Source organism: Agrilus planipennis, unplaced genomic scaffold (assembly GCF_000699045.2).
Source record: "Agrilus planipennis isolate EAB-ADULT unplaced genomic scaffold, Apla_2.0 scaffold36, whole genome shotgun sequence".
NCBI classification, from domain to species: Eukaryota; Metazoa; Arthropoda; class Insecta; order Coleoptera; family Buprestidae; genus Agrilus; species Agrilus planipennis.
The window spans coordinates 1,781,246-1,801,503 of record NW_020438956.1 but is presented as its reverse complement, the minus strand read 5'-3'; the positions used below and the strand labels follow the sequence as shown (position 1 = coordinate 1,801,503).

General features: G+C 35.4%; 1 protein-coding gene across 1 annotated transcript in view; it reads left to right on the top strand.

Annotated features, from left to right (window-relative positions):
- Positions 1–4,252: 4,252 nt before the first annotated feature.
- LOC108738703 (nephrin-like) overlaps positions 4,253–20,258 on the top strand; it is a 335,427-nt gene continuing 319,421 nt past the window's right edge. The window contains exon 1 of the mRNA XM_018472237.1: positions 4,253–5,165. Within this exon, the coding sequence (XP_018327739.1) occupies positions 4,745–5,165 (421 nt within the window). The 5' untranslated portion in view covers positions 4,253–4,744. The remainder of the gene's footprint in view (positions 5,166–20,258) is intronic.

Here is a 20,258-nt window from a genome sequence, read left to right as displayed (position 1 = left end):
TTCAAAAAACAATAAAATTAACCACTTATTATGTTTTTAACGTACAGTTATTCGTAAAAATTCATAAATAAAACAAAATATTTTACTTGATTAATTAATTAATTGAATCAGGTACCTAAGTAAAAAATTATATTGCAATGAATCAACTGAAATGAAAGACAGTCACTACAATTAGACTAATTTCAGTATTCTGATAATTTAGATAACTTAAACACTTTTTTAAAGGATACTGGCATGAGAATGCAAAAGACAGATTACTTGAATATACAAATAAACATTGGTAATTAAATTAATGTAAATTTTGATACGTATTTGGAAAATTAAAATTGGAAATCGTTCATATATTTCTGTTTTAAAAAGTTTTTTGTAAAATTTTTTTGTAACTGATGGTTTTTAAATTCTTCCTTTACTTTAGTATCTAGTTTGTTTTAGGGTTTGTTCATCATGGGCTTAGCATAAAATTTCGCACAAAATAACGCACTCAAACAGAATACAGGGAAAACGAAAATGTGGATAATTTGTGATTTTTTTTTTCAGTTTCTACCCATTCAAAACGTACCTTGTTCTGCTGATTTCAAATCGATAAAGTATGTAAAAAATATGAATCCGGTTATTCCAATTTATCCGCAACGTAAATAAACTTTCAGTTCTGGAAATCTGATTTTAGCCAACCACCGGATCATTCACTAACCGAGCTTTGGTTTCATAGTTCCGATATCCACTTTTAATACCTCACATTGCCGAGATGCAAGCATTGTTCATTAAAACGTTAACTATCCGTTCAAGTCCAATGCAGTCAGTTCATCACTTGGCTCAGAACGGGGAAAATCAGCCACCGTTAGTTGTCTTGCAAGGGTATTTGCATCTAAATGGTTTTTGTCTCTCTCTTCATCTACGAATAGCACAAAGGAATATTAAAGTTGGCTTGGAGATATGTTTTTCGTTTTTATCAAGGCATTTAACAGTCCCTGAACCTGATAAAATTTAATGACATCTAAGTTTCTCTATTGTTTCACAAGCGCTTTGGTGTTGACGTGTTCGGTGCGCGGTGTTTTTTTGTCCTCAATTGATCCCTGTCACATATTGTGTGGATGACGATAAAGGGAATTCCGTTGGGAAGTAACAACAAAGGAAATTCCGCAGGGCGCAATTTCAAACAAATTGTTTCGATTTGTTTAGGGAGAAGGCTACGGAGTACAGATGAGGAGGGAATCTTTGATAATATTGTAGCGATGAAGTTCGGATTGACAGTGAATGCGTTATCACTTCTGATAACAAACTGCATAACTATTCATAAAGTTTCAATAGGAAAAGTTGTTCGAAATTAGTTTATTAACTCTATCGTGACGTTGAGTCGGTGAATGAGAAATATCCAACCACTCGCGTTATTGACAGGTAAATAAATTGACCACTGGGGACCATTACCGTAGTCCAATCGAGATAGCTAATAATTTTCCCTCCCTAGAAGCTCAGTTGCAGTCTGATTCTGATTACTGACATACTAAGTAATAACATATTTCCGTCGTCTCTCGGCGAAACATTTAATTAATGAAATAATTCGTACATAATTACGGTAGTATTATTTTATCCTTTTCATTACGTGTCCTATTCTTGGCTTAAGTTGAAAGAGAGGATGCAGTTTGTAACCGCGCAGAGGTGTAGTAAAAACGAAACATAAGCTCTTGGATCAATGACCTACTCCCATGGCACGTTTCAGTTCAGGTTACGTAATGGAAAGGAGAAAATAATAAACGGAAAACTGACAAAGGCTTTCGCAGCTAGTAGATTCTGTTCTGATTTAGGTTTAAAGGCTGGCGTGTGTTGGAGTTTCGTTAGCACGAGTGAGCAAAGGTCGTTCTATTTGCGATGATGGATCCACATCAGACCTCTGAAGAAGTTCGACACTAGTGCTAGCGAAACGTTAGGAAGTAACTCCAACACACGAAGACCTTTAGAAAAGCATCAGTTAATAAACGGAAACTAAATAATTACATTTTCGATTCATTTTATTAGTGCCTGCATTGGTAAATATTACCGGATTAGAATTTGTAGGGGCTATGCCCCATGTATAGGGATTTCCCTGTAAATTCCTCATGAAAATCCCACCAAGAAAAGTGGTGATAGTAAAACGAGGATTTCCTTATGGGTTTTTCATATGGGTCTGAAGAGATAGTGTGGCTATTTCGGGAGCGGGTAGTGCACCCCCTTAAAATTCTAGTCGGGAATATAATCCCGTGTATTTATTTATTCATCGTTCTCCAATGTAATATTAGTTAAAAATACATTAGAATTTGTTGATAAGTCACCTTTAGGACAACGCAATAACCAATTTCTAGACTTTTGAAGTAATAACCAAGTGTCAATACATAGGTATTTATTAATATGAGCTAAACTAATAGATATAAGTCTAAATATTATACACGTTTTCCACACCAAAGCTGAGTTTCTAAGTCACGTTCCACAGCACACAATTTTTCTGTCAAATTGGCAGGTGTATCGTAGTTTCTATAATAGGATTTTAGCACTTTTATTACTTTAAAAGCTTCTAAAAGCGTGGGTACTTCTTCTTTAGTCTTCTTCATCTTCTTCATCATCCGTATCTTTCTCTTAATCATCATTAGTTTTTTTGTATTGATTTTGAACCTCTTCAATAAAAATTCAGAAGCTATTAAATTTTCGTCAACTGTTTCAAAATTTTCGTCAGGTTGCTCTTTATTAGTAGACTGGAGTTTTTCATTAATTCTGATAGTGGAATATCATCATCATCATCGCCATTATTTTCTGTAATGCCACTTGGAATTTTGTCAAGGAGTTTACAGTAACTAACGCAGTTTCTTATTGTTTCTGCAGTGACTTCGCGCCAAGCTTTGTCTTGCGTCAACTAAAGACACATTGCATCTTTTATTCCATTCAACAAGGAGAAAAACGTCTTTTAGAAGAAATTTTCTATAGTGATATTTCAAGCTACATATGATACCTCGATTCATCAGCTGTAAAATAGTGGTCGAATTAGGCGGAAGAAATATCAGCTTTATGTTATTCAAGTTGGGAATATTTGGGTGCGCTGGACAGTTGTTGACTATCAACAAAATCTTCTTCCTTTTCATCATCAAAAGTTCTTTATTCCACTTCCGCAAATAATCTTCAAAAAATAGCGGATGTCATCCAAGATTTACTACTGGTTTAGTAATGTACAGGTAATATTTTAATGCTCTTGAAGTACCGGAGGTTTTTTGATTTCCCAATCAGTAGCAGCTTCACTTTGTCGGTTCCACTCATATTTGAGTATACCATCGCAGTTATTCTATTATTTGCGAGTTTTCCGTTGGTGCATTTTTCTTTCCGAAATTTCAAAATGTCATCTAGCAGCACCTAGAAAAAAGTTCCTGGCTCATCTGCATTGTATATCTGGTCGTCGGTATATTCTCTTTTAGTTTAGGCCAAACAGCGGCTTCATTCAAATTTACTCAACTTTACCAAATGTGATGACATGTCGATGTTTGAATCAGTCCAGCCAGCCTGTTAAACACTTGAAGTCTCGATCATCAAACAAATTTCCATATTCTTCTGCCTTTTGGTCCATTTATTGGTGTATTTGCATGGCGACACTGGCGAAAGCCACTTTATTACTGCTGTATTGATGTCCACTCTCTCACATAAACGAATTTTCTTTAAATTACCTTTACCATCTTAGTAAGTTTTTCTAATTTTATCATTATTTTTCAGAATGGTGCACACAGTGGAATTCAGAAGCCCAAATTCAATCAACCGAGATGCCAGAGGACGAAGTCCGGCTGCTTCAAGGATTTGTGGCAATAAAAATATCATGTCGATTTAGTTGTCGTTATTTCCGAAATTTTTAGCCTTGGTTTGACGTTACGGCAGAGTTGTCGTTACAACCGACGTTGTTCCATCACTGTAGTAGATGTTAGATTCGTGCAGAGAAAGGGGGTTGTTGACTACTTGTTGGTATTGGGAGCTATCAGCCGTCGCTACGGAGGGATTTTTGTTGTCCACGCTCCAGCAAAATTTTCACGGACTCGGTTTCCGGGGCTCCGGTGCTTACGCACACGCTTCGGCGCTCTCCGTCTCGAGCCGACTTGCAGCAGGGTTGCTATTCCGGGCGGAGTCACTTGGCAGTGTACCGCGGAATGAGGGTGGATGTCGCGTTTTCTTCAAATTACGTACCCCCAGCGTAACTCGCGCGTTCGCGGCGTGCTCACCCCGCACAATTGTAACATTACCAACTGGTCAAACATCAACCCTTAGTAATTCTCTTGTAAATTTCTACTTTTCGATGTATTTTTAAACGTTTTATATGTAGCCTGAACAAATACATGCGTGTTTAAAGACAATCCAACTGTAACTTGATCAATTTTAAATAAATTTAGATGTTGTCTACCTATGTACCTACTAAAGTTTGTGAAAAATTGTATGCCACTTCGTAATTGTCAAGACACAGCCACAAATTAATAATAATAATAATAATTAAATGTTCAATTGCACATTATAATATTCCTGTTAATAATAATAATAATAAGTTATTGTCCGTAAATGTACGTAATGTAACCCGATTCCGACCACAAACTATTTGCAAAGTGTCCAAAATATATCTAACGTTTCTACAGTTAGTGTGAAATCATGAGTGACTTGCGTCCACTGAACTAAACTTGCTGGAGCCGAAATTGAAACCGATTGAGGGGCTTTTTCGATAAATTAAAACAATTAAAAACTACAAACAGCTATGAAGAGATACAAGTGTACTTTTGTTGTGTTACTAGTTTCGTTCGCGGTGCTGTCCGTTTTCTCGGCGTCGCCTCTTGATGAGGATGTTGAAGTGGAGTTAGTGTTAACGCGTGAAGGAAACACTTCCGAACTTCCGTGCAACCTACAGGTTACTCATCCGCCGGACAAAGTAAGCCTCGTGGAATGGACGAAGGGGGACGACGAACAGCCCTTATACAAGGTCGATTTCCGTGGGGTGCAGACACAGGTTGTGCCGAAGCCTGAGGGAGAAAACAGACTTTCGTTGCGACTTGTCGAGGATAAAAAGGCTCTTTTAGTTATTTCTTCTACCAAAGTTGCGGACGAGGGACTGTACAATTGCAGGGTAGACTTCTATCGTTCGCAAACCACATTCACCCACGTTAATTTAACTGTCATTGGTAAGTTCCACTGAATAAAAGTAAATAAGGGTAGGTAATAAGCAATAATTTCCATGAAAAACTGCTTGGAAGTTGAGGGATAGTCACTTTTTTCTTGTAGAGTAAATATTTAAAACTCGACTATTGATTCCAAAAAGTGACAATTACTTAATTAAATATGCGAAAGAATAAATAGAAATTAAAATTTAGTAAAACACCTTTAATGCCTTTAATTAAGATAATATTGGCTGTACATGTACATGTTTGTCGATTTTTTCACTTTCCCGGCCACCATCAATTACATATTTTGATAAATATTTAATAAGTGCGCAATGACACTCTGTTCGGTGCTTTCAGCAGAGAATTAGTATCTTATTACGAAGGTGTTCATCGATTTATTTCTCAACGTTCTATTTTTAACAATATTTGCAAATCTTTGAAGAAATATAATAAAATAGTTACAACGTAATTTCACAGACCTGATTATAAATCAGTCAAAATTTTATACTAAATGCATGAACAATTATTGGATATATCATTCATGAAGATTTATGAATTTTTGTTTTAACCATCATTGGATAGAAGAGTTATTAGAAAGGATTCCGTTTAAAAATACCTGAAATAAGTAATAACAGCAGCTAGTAGACAATGTTAAAGATTTTATCTAGTTAAAATACCCGAGATAAAAATGTTCAGTCTCTCAGAGTCTCTGAAAGCGAGACTCGAGTCTCCGTCTCTCATCGAGTCTCTCTGGTGTCGCTGAGAGAGACTGTCAAAAAACTGTTTAGCGTCTCTCAACGAGAGACTCGAGTCGCTCATAGAGAGATCCTCATTTCGTATCCAGTCTTTGAACGAGAGACTCGAATCTTTGAACGAGAGACTCGAATCTCTCAATAAGTGGTGTCTCTATATACATGGTTAAAATTTTCTAAGTTCAACATATTTCAGACATCCCAGTCTTTCTACGACAGACTCGAGTCTCCCAATTTTTCAGTTTTATTCATTCTGTCTCTCTGTGAGAGACTCGAATCTCTGAATTAACAATTTTATCGTTCGAGTCTCTCATACAGAGACTGTGAGAGATCCATAAAAACACCTAGGCAATAACTAAGAGACTGTGAGAGACGCTCTCAGAGACGCTGAAAGACTCCGAAAGACTGAAGAGAGACTGAAAATTTTTGTCTAGGACATTGTGCGCCCATGTTACATTAATTTATTGTTATATGAAAATTACAGAGTTAGGACAAATGTTCACCTGAAAAAATATGAAGGAAATTTTATTTTATCAAGCCACGGGTAGTATTTCGATACGTATTTATTCATTTCAAATGTTTGACAAGCTATCTACTTGTCAAAATTTATCATATGTATATATAAATGCTGCCGTTCTGCTGTTTTCTAAAAAGTTTTTCGGTTTATTGACAACCTAAACCAAAAGAATGATGGCGTAAACTGTAAAAGCATCATAAAGTCAGAGTGTTATATGCGAAGAAACATATTTGTTTTTTAAAACTCTTGATATTATATACATACATGTGCAAACAATGTTAGATCGACTGGAGGGAAAAAATGAACGAAAGTGTTGAGAAAATGAGTAAACAGATGATGGATTGTATGCTAAGCGCGGTCTAAATTTGCAGTTGACCGCCCATAATGTATTAACCTTAAGGGAATATCGGACACTCCATTAACTTTACACCAATCATTATAAAGATAATACGCATAGAAGGTTAAATTGATATCATACATATTGAAACTATCTCAACTAATGTATTCATTTACAGGGAACAGAATAGATAAGTTATAAAATAAAATTTAAATAAAAATAAATAGGGTTCAACAAATTAAATTTAAGATCTCTTATTTAGTTAAATTTTATTTTATAGAAATGTTTCATCTTGAAAACAATTTGTTAAAGATAACTTAATAACTGATTTCAATTTTAGAACTAATAAACAATATATCCAGTACCTGATAACAAAGTTTTTAGGATTAGATTTTTGTGGTAAAATATACGTATTATACTTATGAATGACTTGTTGAAATAGATTGAAACTTTGTGATTTACACCAATTTCACTCATTTAATAGTAAACTTATTATTCACAATTGCTTTTATAAGTTAGGTATTAATAATGTTCACAAAGTAGAAGCATTTGTAGTTAACAAATACTAATGTGTGAAACAGATTTGAAGGTTTTTTTTATGTCAAATAGAAATTTACTTAGAACGAGGCTTGCAGAAAACATTTAATAAAATAATCCTTGTTAACATCACCAACAATTCCATTTATCCTACTAGTTGTATAATATATTATTGTTGCACATACCGATGATGTACAGGGTATCCCACTTTCGGAACTTTTGCCCTTCCTCCCTTATTATTATTAAAGATTAATAAAGAGGGTTGCGGTTACTACATTTTTGTGAAATTAATGATGGCGTCAGCAAAGTTTTCATATGCCTTTTGTTTTTTGAGATCTCAATTATCTTTAACCCTTTCGAAGAAGTTAATAAGTTCTTTTTTCTATAGAATCCAGTGGCATAGCCAGATTTTATAGTACTTTTTTCAGTTTTTTTAGTTATGCCACAAACATATGTTTTTGAAATGAAACTTCTTTACGCACGGGAGGGTTAGTTCGTTTCATGCGAGTTGCTATCAAAACAAAATCATGCAACGGATGTCCTCCCTCTACTCTAGTCGAGTTTGTAGTGGGAATCGCTTGAGCCGTGAGCGCGCTTCAATGCAAAAATTCTGCCACGAAAACCGCAACCCCCCTAGACAAAAATTTTCAGTCTCTCTCCAGACTCGCAGAGTCTTTCAGTGTCTCTGAGAGCGTCTCTCACAGTCTTTCACACACTCTCAGTTATTGCCTACGTGTTTTTATGGATCTCTCACACTCTATGTATGAGAGACTCGAACGATAAAATTATTAATTCAGAGATTCGAGTCTCTCGCAGAGAGACTGAATAAATAAAACTGAAAAATTGAGAGACTCCAGTCTCTCGTAGAAAGACTGGTATCTCTGAAATATGTTCAACTTAGAAAATCTCGTTCAGAGATTCGAGTCTCTCGTTCAGAGACGCTAAACAGTTTTTTTAACAGTCTCTCTCAGCGACACCACAGAGACTCGATGAGAGATGGAGACTCGAGTCTCGCTTTTAGAGACTGAACATTTTTATCTCGGGTCTTCATTTTTAGAAATAAAAGAGACCCCACGAAGGGTCTAAAATGGGATACCCTGTCTGAGGTTTCCATATACGAGGGTGGATTGATAAGTTTCCGGCCTAACCAAGAGATGACGCCACTAGGCCTACCTTGAGGTGACATTCTATAGTACCATCCTTGGATAGCTTGTAGCTATAGTTTCAGCCCGATCTCCTTGCTAGTGTAGGTTTGACAGCACGCTGAACAAGACGCCTCTGTGGTTTTCGTAAAAATGGAAAAGCAGGAAAATCGTGCTGTCATCAAATACTTTTATTTGAAGGGGTTAACGCCGAAGGAAATTAAAAAAGAGATGGACTCAACACTGGGGACATCCTCCCCGTCATATTCAACCGTTAAGCAGTGGGTTTCCGAGTTTAAAAAGGGTCGTGTGAGCACCTCTGATGGGCCTCGCTCAGGACGCCCCGTTGAGGTCACAACTCCAGATATGATCGAAAAAATTCATCAAATAGTGCTGGGAGACCGCAGATTGAAAGTGCGTGAGATAGCTGAGACCTGTAAGATGTCATATGAACGTGTGCAACATATTTTGCACCAACATTTGCATATGGAAAAGCTCTGTGCAAGATGGGTGCCGCGTTTGCTAACAGTCGACCAAAAATTGATTCGAAAAAACATTTCTACCGCAAATTTGTCATTGTATAAGCGTAATCCAAGCGAATTTTTGCGTCGATTCGTAACCGTTGACGAAACGTGGGTCCACCACTACACTCCTGAAACCAAAGAACAGTCTAAACAGTGGATTGGACCAGGGGAACCAACTCCAAAGAAGGCAAAAACAATTTTTTCGGCGAACAAGGTTATGGCTACTGTTTTTTGGGATGCAAGAGGTATTATATACATTGATTACCTTGCAAAGGGTAATACTATCACTGGTCAATACTACGCAGACTTATTGCAACGTTTGAGCCACGAGGTGAAAATTAAACGACCTCATCTGGCGAAGAAAAAAATCTTGTTTCATCACGATAACGCACCAGCGCACACGTCAATCGTTGCGACGGCTAAAATCAACGATCTAAAGTTTGAATTGATGCCGCACCCTCCTTACTCTCCAGACCTAGCCCCGAGTGACTATTTTCTGTTCCCTAATCTCAAAAAATGGCTTGGCGGTAAGAGATTTGCGGACAATGAAGAAGTAATCGAAGCTGTAAATGGTTATTTTGAGGAGCTTGACGAATCAGTCTATAGAGATGGCATTAATAGACTGGAACACCGCTATGAGAAATGTATCAGCCTTGGAGGAGATTATGTTGAGAAATAAAAAAAAAAAATTTTTAAAAACCTTGTTTTTCTTGGTCAGGCCGGAAACTTATCAATCCACCCTCGTATTTCGAGATTGCTTAATAATCTTTAGTTCATTTTGTCACCTATTAGATATTAACTCATTGTATTGTTGACTACTACTGCGGACTAATATGCAAACAATTACAAACAATTGCTTATGTACCTACTCTCCATGGGTAAAGTATTATAATTTCTTTTCACGTGTTTCCTTAAAGTTAAAACAGAATCGTACGATATCTAAATGATTACAAAATCAAAGGGGTAGTTAGAAGTATAATAGAAGCAGAAACAGGAGTTAAGAGGGGCAAAGGTACCTAGACCTATATTATTTTACTGTTTCCAAATATTTAGAGATATAAGTTCTTCAAGGTCTTTCTAGAAATGGGAAAATTGATTTCAAGATAGGAAGGAATAAGTTGAGGGTCGTGTTCAAACAGTTTTCAAGTTGAAGGCCTTATGATGATGACATGCTAAGGGAAACGGAGAATTTAGAACAACGTGTAAAATTAAGGTTGCCTTTTTTCTACGTTTTCTGTTGTTAAATGAGAAAGATTAATTACTTCTCGCATTAATATAAACTCACGTTAACTAAAAGCTGTCAGAGCAATATTCGCTACACGTTCCAAACAAGAAAAAATATTTCATCCTACTCTGCATTCGTTACAAACAAACACAGCAACTGTTCTGAAATATCAAAGCGCATCAAAGACAAAAATACTAAAGCTGAAGCACTCCTTTGTGGCATTTTCATTAAGTAGTAGTTCACAAGTAAACATTTAAAATGTGACATGCACACAAACGTGAATTTAAAAGATAAAATGTGAACCTAGAGTTAAGTTTACTGCATACACAGTGTATGGTGAAATCCAAAATATCAAAATAGAGTCGTTGAAAAGTCGGTCATGAATACCTTCGCTAGAAACAATTCCTGTACCTTTTAGAGTAATTTTCATGTGAATATACACGGTGATGCAATAAATAGTGATAGAAACATATGTATCTACGCTAATTAAATGATATATATAGGTATTAAAGTTAATTTAAAAAATGTGCAACATAAAATAAAAATTAAGGGTGTGAACTTTCCCCGGAAAAAAACTAAAACCATGACATAAGGTCTAAGGAAATTATGTCACTCTTTCCTTTATTGTTCAGAGAATTTTAACGTTTTCATGAAACTATCGTAAAAAAGAAATAAAATGCTTGTTCCGAACATTAAATACAGTAAAACAAACAGAAAACTATTTCTATTTAACGACTCGACGATTGATTTACTGTAATCACTGGTTTTGTGTTGCCTTTATTTTGCTGTTACATATTTCAAGATGGTTCGTAAAAGTGGCACTATTGAGAGTTTAAATTCAAAACCGTGTCCCGTTGAGATAAATTAAAGTCAAATTCACTATCGGTCAAATCGCAATCAAGTCGTAGGCAAGTAAAAATATTGTACCTTGCATTTTTGTGGCAGTATTCATACTTAAGGAACGATCACGTAACGGTCCGGTCAATTAATGGCGACATTTTACCTCAACGATATATTGACTTGTCCGATAGTACGAATCGGACTTATAGAACGACCAAGCTACGGTTTAGTCAATTACCTGCAGCATTTAGTCCGATCTATCAGATAGGTCACGGTTAAGTTACGACCCAGTCACAGTAAGACCAAAATATCGTTGGATAGAAATACCGCGTAACCGTCGCATGTAGTATTAATTCTGACATATCAAAAGTATTTTTTAATATTTTATTTGATTGTGGCCGGACCGTGACTTGACCGATAGTATGAATCGAACTAAATACCGCAGGTATTTAACCAGACCGTGACTTGACCGTTTTTCAAGTCCGATTAGTCGAATTAAAATATCGTTAGAGAGAAACGCCACGGTTAATTGGGTGGATTGTAACTTAACCGATACGTGAATACTGCCGTATGAAATGGAATTTATAATATTTTACTTGAATGTGACCAGACTGTAACTTGACCTATAATATGAATCGATCTTTTCTTTCAAACGTTATTTTGGACTGACCGTCATCGGGCCGCGAACGAGCCGATAGAAATGGACTAAATACCGCAGGCAATTGACTAGACCGTGACTTGACCGTTCTTTAAACCCGATTCATGCTATTGGTCAAGTCAAAGTATCCTTGGAGAAAAATACCTCGGTTGATTGACTGGACTATGATTTAACCGTTGCGTAAACTATAAATACTGCTGTATAAAACGCATTTTATAATATTTTACTTGATTGTTGCCGGACAGTGATTTGACCTATAGTATAAATCGGCCTTCACTTTCCAACGTTATCTTGAACTGACCGTGACTGGACCGCAATAGGACTGATAGTATAAATCAAACTAAATACCAGACCGTGATTTGACCGTTCTTTAAGCCCGATTCATATTATTGGTCAAGTTAAAATATCGTTAGAGAGAAACACCACTGTTAATTGACTGGACTGTGACTTAACCGATACGTGATTACTACCGTATGAAATGGTTTTTATAATATTTTACTTGACTGTGATCAGACTGTAACTTGACCGATAATATGAATCGATCTTTTCTTTCAAACGTTACTTTGAACTGATCGTCATCAGACCGAGAACGGGCCGATAGTATGAAATGGACTAAATACCGCAGGCAATTGACTAGACCGTGACTTGACCAATTCATGGTATTGGTTAAGTCCAAATATCCTTGGAGAAAATGCCTGGACTATGACTTGATCGTTGCGTACAGTATCAATACTACTGTATGAAATGCATTCAATAATATTTTACTTGATTGTGACTGGACCGTGACTTGATCGATAGAATAAGTCGGGCTAAGAACTGTGGCCAATTTGACTAGACCGTGACTTTAAGTCTTTTATGTCAATGAAAGCTCATGTAGGTATATTTATAAAACTTACTGCAACATAACGCTTTGTGTTTTGTTCGTAACTTATTCAAGTATATGGTAATATTTAGAATTTTGGCAAAAAGATGGTGCATTTAAATTTCTCGGTAAGTATATGTTCCTTCTTCGTCTTGATTATTTTTTATGTCGATTTATTCTCAGACGTATGTACGTACGTTTAAAATTCATGAGAGGCAGAGGAGGCTGATATACGAATTGGCAAGGCACGGAATAAGATAATAAAACTGCTCTCTTGTATTTCAATAATTTATTACGCACATCGCCCTTCTTAAATTGCCTGAAGGATATGTATATACGTTACCTATCGTGAGGGCTAGATCAGTGGCATGCCTTTAGTTAAGTACAAGGGTTTAACATCTTTAATGAAAAATCGATATAGAAACATCTTCCTTACACAATCAGAAAATTGAATTTAAAAAGAGACATATTGATAAAATCTGCTTTCTTTTTTGAACTACTTTAGAGGTAATAGGTGAAGGTATTACACACTCTTCGAGATTACTAAATTTTTTACATATTACTAATGTGAAAATTCATTTTTTATCCATTACAAATAACCTCAAAGTATGTTTCGTCGTTGTTTCTGCTGCCACCTCTCGTAGCTTAGTAGTCAGAGCATTGGTAAGTAAAGCCAAATGTTTCGGGTTCGATTCCCGGCGAGGGTGTGACAGTAGTAAATATTTTTCCTCATTAATTTGTAGTGAATAAAAGTTAAATAAATTTTCAGATTAATACTGAATATTCACTACAAGTACAATGTCTTAAAGAATTTAATAGTTTTCTAAACACTTTATTTAAAGTCTAATTTCCAATTGTGACAAATAGATGTCAACTTCTGATCTTAACTGTTATGTACATCAGGTACTATATCCTTTGCATTCCTACAGAAGAGTTAAGTAGAATAACAACACGTGAGATCGGATTGAGGTTAAATTTATCAAATTCAAAAGTTTATGACCACTTGAAAGGCCTGGGATTATCCTCGAAGCTGGATGTATGGGTTCCTCATGTTCTCACAGAGAGAAATCTGTGTCGCCGCATTGACGTCTGCGATTCGCTTCTCAAACGTCACGAAAATGATCCGTTTTTGAAGCGCATCATCACTGGGGACGAAAAATGGGTTGTATACAACAACGTCAAACGCAAGAGGTCATGGAGCAAAAAAGATGAACCGGCTCAAACCATTTCCAAAGCCGATATTCACCAAAAAAAGGTGATGCTGTCTGTTTGGTGGGATTTTAAAGGAATCGTTTTTTTTGAGCTTTTACCGGATAACACAACGATTAATTCGGAAGTCTACTGTCATCAGCTGGACAAACTGAATGATGCACTTCAACAGAAAAGGTCAGAACTAATCAACAGGAAAGGTGTAGTGTTTCACCAAGACAACGCGAGACCTCACACAAGTTTGGTCACTCGCCAAAAGCTTTTACAGCTTGAATGGGATACAATGCTACACCCACCATATTCTCCAGACCTGGCACCATCGGATTATTATTTGTTCCGGTCACTCCAAAATTTTTTAGACGGTAAAACCTTCACCTCAAATGAGGAGGTCAAAAACCTCCTCGATCAGTTTTTTGCCAGCAAAGACCAAAAATTTTATGAGCGTGGAATTATGCTACTACCAGAAAGATGGCAAAAGGTGTTGGACCAGAACGGTCAATATATAATTTAATAAAGTATTTGTTTATTATACGAAAACTGTCTTTCATTTTCACCAAAAAAAACGAAATGACTTTCCGAACAACCCTGCAGTATGAGCAATTCGTTTATTTACTTTATTTGCTAGCGACCAATTGGAAGTGACTTGTTTATAAGTAATTACGTAATCAGTTTTATGAATTTAGTTACGTTCATTAGATACAGTCTTTCTATCAAAGGGATGCTATTACCAAAAATTTGCGAGGTAGATGAACGGTTTCCTTCTATTTATTGCGATTTTATTTATATGTTCAACTGGAAAATATAAAAACCACAAAAGCGTGTAGCCTTTATCATACATTATTCATGGCAAACAAATTCATATCTAAATTGCTTGAATTTGTGTAAAAGCAGGCAATTGGTGTGACAGTCTAGTAGTATATTTCTCCAAATACATTGATGCTTTAATTAAGCTACAACATTTGGAAGCAGACCTTTGCGATTAAATACAATATTTATCGTGTACAACAAATATTGACTTTTGATATTAAAATTAATATTTATTGGCGTTTAACAGTAACAAATTATAATTGCATTTTATTTTAGAAAATGCAGATACGTTAATAAAACAGTTATTTTATACTCGAATATGCATACATGCTGCCTATCTACATATGTGTGATGGTGTTTCTAAGTGTAATTGATATTTCATGTGTGTTTCAGAAATCATTTTTGATTTAATTTATTTAATTTGTAATTAAAGCCATAAAACGAAATTATAGTAGTTGAAGCTCATAACTAGATTGTGCATTATTAAGCGAATTAAAGGCCCAAAATACGTATATTTCATTAAAATGCTTAAAAAAGTATTATCAATGAGGAAGTGCTTAACTACCTAACGATTTTCGGTTGAAATATTTGGATTATTCCAATCTACAATTTTTTCAGATATAATCCAGTTAGAAATTAGGGAAAATTCATTGAAGATAACCAGCGGCGTAGCTACCCCCGTATCAGCCGTATCCATGATACGGCCCCCCGGGCTACAGAGGCCCCTAACGTGTGTAATTAAAAATTAATAAAATGTTATCCACAATGTCACTTAGTCTCGTGTTTCCCGGGAAAATTTCTCAAATTAAACAATGATTTCAGAGCCTTAGTGACCTGAGTAATATGTTTGAAGTATGTATTACAACCGGAGAAACTCCTATCTTCTTCAAGCGAAGTGATAAAAAACGCTTCCGGAAAATTATCGGCTAAGACATCTCAGTTAATCTTTATGAACAATTAATTGCTCTGAAAACATGCTTAAAATCTGAAATGCAAAAAATTCATTCCATTAAGGAACTCATGGAATTATTTCTGATAAAATTCAATAGCCTTGCATCCAGTTTTCCAAAGGTAATTTAATTTAATGCAAGCATTATTGCTTCTTTTGTGAAAACTCTTTACTTTTCATTTGGGCCCCACCAACTAATTTTGATACAGGGCCTCTCCGAGGCAAGCTACGCTACTGAAGATAAGATATTTACTAAAACCACCGTTTCCTTTTTAAATCAAAATATCTTATACATTTTAAACATTTTTGACTATATGATATACATTTATAAAAGGCTAAAACCTTTCTATTAGTCATTTTGAGTTTTTGTCAATTCATTGACTTTTAACTGAAAACAGGACAATTCTGCGACCCGACGCTTTCCTCAGGGATACCGAGACGGAATGCTGAAAACACTTTTACTTCACCACATCCTATTTTTCAAAAGACGATGTCGTCCTTTCAAGATTGCACGTAATAGGTAAAAATATCTCTGTGTTCGATAGGTACTTAAATACCACTACTGCATTCCTGTGTATTTAAAAAGTTTTTTAGGTTGTATTTTTGAAGATAATTCCTCTAACAGTATCTAAAATTAACAAACATATTACCCTTCCAACTTCAAAAATTTTTGACGTCATTAAAAAGATATAAACACAAATAAAAGTAGATAATTTTCTCTTATGATTCCATACCTTGCTTAATCCTTACGGGTTCTATAAAACATACACATACATATATAGGTCCTGCTTCGCTACACGAGAAACCTATTATCAACATTGTTTGATTGAATTAGTTTGGAAGAATCAGAGTAACTACCTAAAGTAAACTTTCTAGAGAAACTACGCTCTTAACTTTTTACAATCATCAAGTACACCTTGCGTATACTATTGTTTGACTTGAAATAAAAATGTTGTAAAGTAAATATTGATTTTCGGTAGAGGATTTTTGTTAGACGCTGTTTTCGCTTCCGTGCAAATATGATGGATGCTGAATTAGCCGTTTGAACAAATCTCGATCAATTTTAACTTTGCAAATTTTCATTTCGGTTTATGTTTGTACTGTTCATTTTCGAATCAATGAAATGCTTTCATCGGGAATGTTTGAAGGAATAACTGGAATTTCTGTATAGCGGTTAATATACGAGGGGTCGTTTTCAATTTGGCGGAATGCGGGGTAACAAGTGGAAATAAGAGTACGAATTTATTTTTCCTTTTCAATAAATTCACCTGCTCCCTTATACATTTTTCCGATTTTTCAATTAACTTACGTATACTTTCGAAACAAAAATGTTTTGTCTTTGTCTGAAGAATACGTCGAAACTGCATCTCTCACTTCTTGGTCGCATGAAAATTTCTTCCCAAGAAGCCTTTTTTTCAAGTTTGGAAATAGGTAATAATTACTGGGAGCTAGGTCAGGACTGTAAGGTGGGTGAGCCAAAATTTCTAAGCCCACCTTCTGCAGGACAGCCATTGCAACACGGATTTTATGAACACGAGCGTTGTGGTACAGAGGGAGGACACCTTTGGTCAATTTTCCTCTTCTTTTTTCTTTGACTGCTTCCTTTAACCGCTCTAGAATTGAAGCAAAGTATTCTCCTGTTATGGAGACACTCTTATCTTTATGATCGATCAACAACAGTCCCAAAAAACGGTTGCCATGATTCTCCCAGTCGACTGTGACACCTTAAACTACTTGGGTGGTGGTGTGCCTTTTTGTGTTACTGCATAGAGTCCTGTTTGGACACAGGTTCATAATGATGAACCCAAGTTTCGTCTCCAGTAACAATTCGTGTCAATACTGTATCTTTATATTTACTACAGAGGTCCAAAAACTCGTGAGAACTCTGTTGTAACTGAGGCATAGTGAGCATTCTTTGACTTTAGTACTTCTGGAAAGATGATCGTGAAGAATTTTAAAAATTATTGTATCACTCCCTGTAAAGGCGATTTTCGCTATCTATAGGTTCTCTAGAATTTTAAAAATTATTGTATCACTCCCTGTAAAGGCGATTTTCGCTATCTATAGGTTCTCTAGAATTTTAAAAATTATTGTATCACTCCCTGTAAAGGCGATTTTCGCTATCTATAGGTTCTCTAGAATTTTAAAAATTATTGTATCTGATACTCCTACCATTTCCGCAAGCTGTTTCTTCTTAAGTCGGGCATCTTCCAGTATTAATTTTTTGACTTTTTGAATGATTTCCGGAGTGGTCAGCTCGATCGGCCGGCCTGGTGGTGGCTCGTCTTCAAGTGAGTCCTTGCCTTGCTTAAAGGTTTGCCACTTGTATACCATGGTTTAACCTGGGCAAGACTCCCCGTAAACGGCTGACATCTCTTCCAGTATGGTTTGAACTGATTTTCCTTGCTTGGTAAGGAATTTTATAACACCGCGGTACTCGATTTTCTCCATATTTCACAATTTGTTCCCGATTGATTTGTTTGGTTGACGATAGTTCAAAGACTACTGACCTAATTACGATAAAACTTGGTATTTATACTAACAATAAGTTGCTTAATTCGTAATGACCCCAGTAGTACCCTCACTAATGATCTAAATACCCATTCTGAGATTTAAAAACGCACCCTCGTACCTAAATATCGTAAATTTGATTTCAAGCAGTTCAACTTTTCAACGACGAAATAACAAACTTGCGGGGGACTATTGCTCTTAATTGTTCGAATTGTAGTACACCCTGGGAAATAAAATAAGTTGGGATTGTAGAGATTAATTAGTGATCAATAAATATGATAAGAAAAACGTAAAGATCTAATATATATTTACAATAAATAACATCTATTGCGTGATTTTTAACATTCGTATGTTGGTTTTCAACGGAAAAGTTGAAGAAAATAGCGTCAACCGTTTCGAATATGAATAAACAGACAGAGAGACGAACCCTAATCATAAAACCAGCTGTTTATGCTGTACATATATATGCTTATAAAATGTACAAATGAGTTTCGACTGAAGTCTGTCTTTGATTTTTCGAGCTGGATCAATGGAAGGGGCAAAATAAATTTCATAATCAGGGTTTCAAGTAAATATATGATAGGGTAAGTCGTCATAAGTAGTTGCGGATGGGGTAATGTACTAGATGTTTTAGAATATATTGAAAATCGATGCGCAAAATTTTGTGTAAGGTTGTTAAAGGTCATTACGTGTAGCATGGAAGTATGGCATTTGACCATCTGGATAACCGCAGTCTTATCAGTTATTCTAGCACATCTAGTAGGTACTGTTCGTTTCAGGAAGTTAGAGATATGCCCCTTTCCTTTATAAGGATGCGCCATAGTATAATTCCAAATTCAATCATATTTGTCTGCGGAGCTCATTTCTTCACCGATCATCGAGCGAGAGCTAGACAAAAGTGTACAGTACCGTTTGCAAAATTATTTAAACTGCCTCGTTAAAAGGCCATAGGACGATAAGCATAGTGAATCGGCCCCAGAGGAATATCTGGATAATTTTTTCAGGGGACATTGATACTAATGAGGTACGTTAATTTTGAAAATTTTAGACCTCTATCTATTTTGGTTTTTGAATAAATTCAAAAAAACGAAAAATCAGAAAATAATTTTTTTCTCAAAAACGGCTCAATCGATTTAATTGAAATTTATACACGTTATGAAGGTATATAAGGGCTATACTCGGAAAAAATAACAGCTCATAATCTTTATAATAACCATTAAAAACAGGCATTTTTTACCGAAATTATTTTTTTTCTTTATGATAATGTTCTAGAACAATTTTGAAATAAACTTTTTTTTATGCCCTTTTTAATATAGAATAACCCCTCAAATTCTTAAATCGATCAGAAAGGTACGCCATATTGAAAAACAAGAAAAACCGATTTTTTTTATATAAAAATCGATTTATTTTACTTTTTATACTTTTGAAACAAAAGAAAAGCGGGTTAAATGATTAATTTTATAAGTGCAAATAACATCAAATATTGAAAACAATAGTGTAATTGTTTTTTTAAGTCAAAATATTAAAAAAAGGAATTATAAACTATATTTAGATAAACCAAAAGATGACTCATTAATGTTAGTGATAGTCAACTATTTTGAATTTGAATTTGATAGTCAGCTATTTTGAATAAGTCAGAGGCACTGAAGCATTTTGCTGCCATTTCAGCTTGGGCAATTGTTGCTGTCATGCGTGTGTTCAGAAAATTTAGATTTCTTTTGCGGTTTCAAGGTCCTGTTTAAAGCATTTATAGTGCAGTTATCAGCTTCGTTAATCTTCTTTGTGAAAACTAGAGAAATTACTCGTTGATTCAGTGTTTAGGGTACTCAGACGCTTGAGTATCGATTTTTCATCGATCCAACGTCAACNGGTTTTAATATTGGTCTTGTTCGTTCGTTCTTGGTTTTAATCTTGGTATTGGTTTTAATATTGGTCTTGTTCGTTCGATCTTGGTTTTAATCTTGGTCTTCTTCGTTCGTTCTTGGTTTTAATCTTGGCATTGGTTTTAATATTGGTCTTGTTCGTACGATCTTGGTTTTAATCTTGGTCTTGTTCGTTCGTTCTTGGTTTTAGTCTTGGTATTGGTTTTAATATTGGTATTGTTCGTTCGATCTTGGTTTTAATCTTTGTCTTGTTCGTTCGTTCTTGGTTTTAATCTTGGTATTGGTTTTAATATTGGTCTTGTTCGTTCGATCTTGGTTTTAATCTTGGTCTTGTTCGTTCGTTCTTGGTTTTAATCTTGGT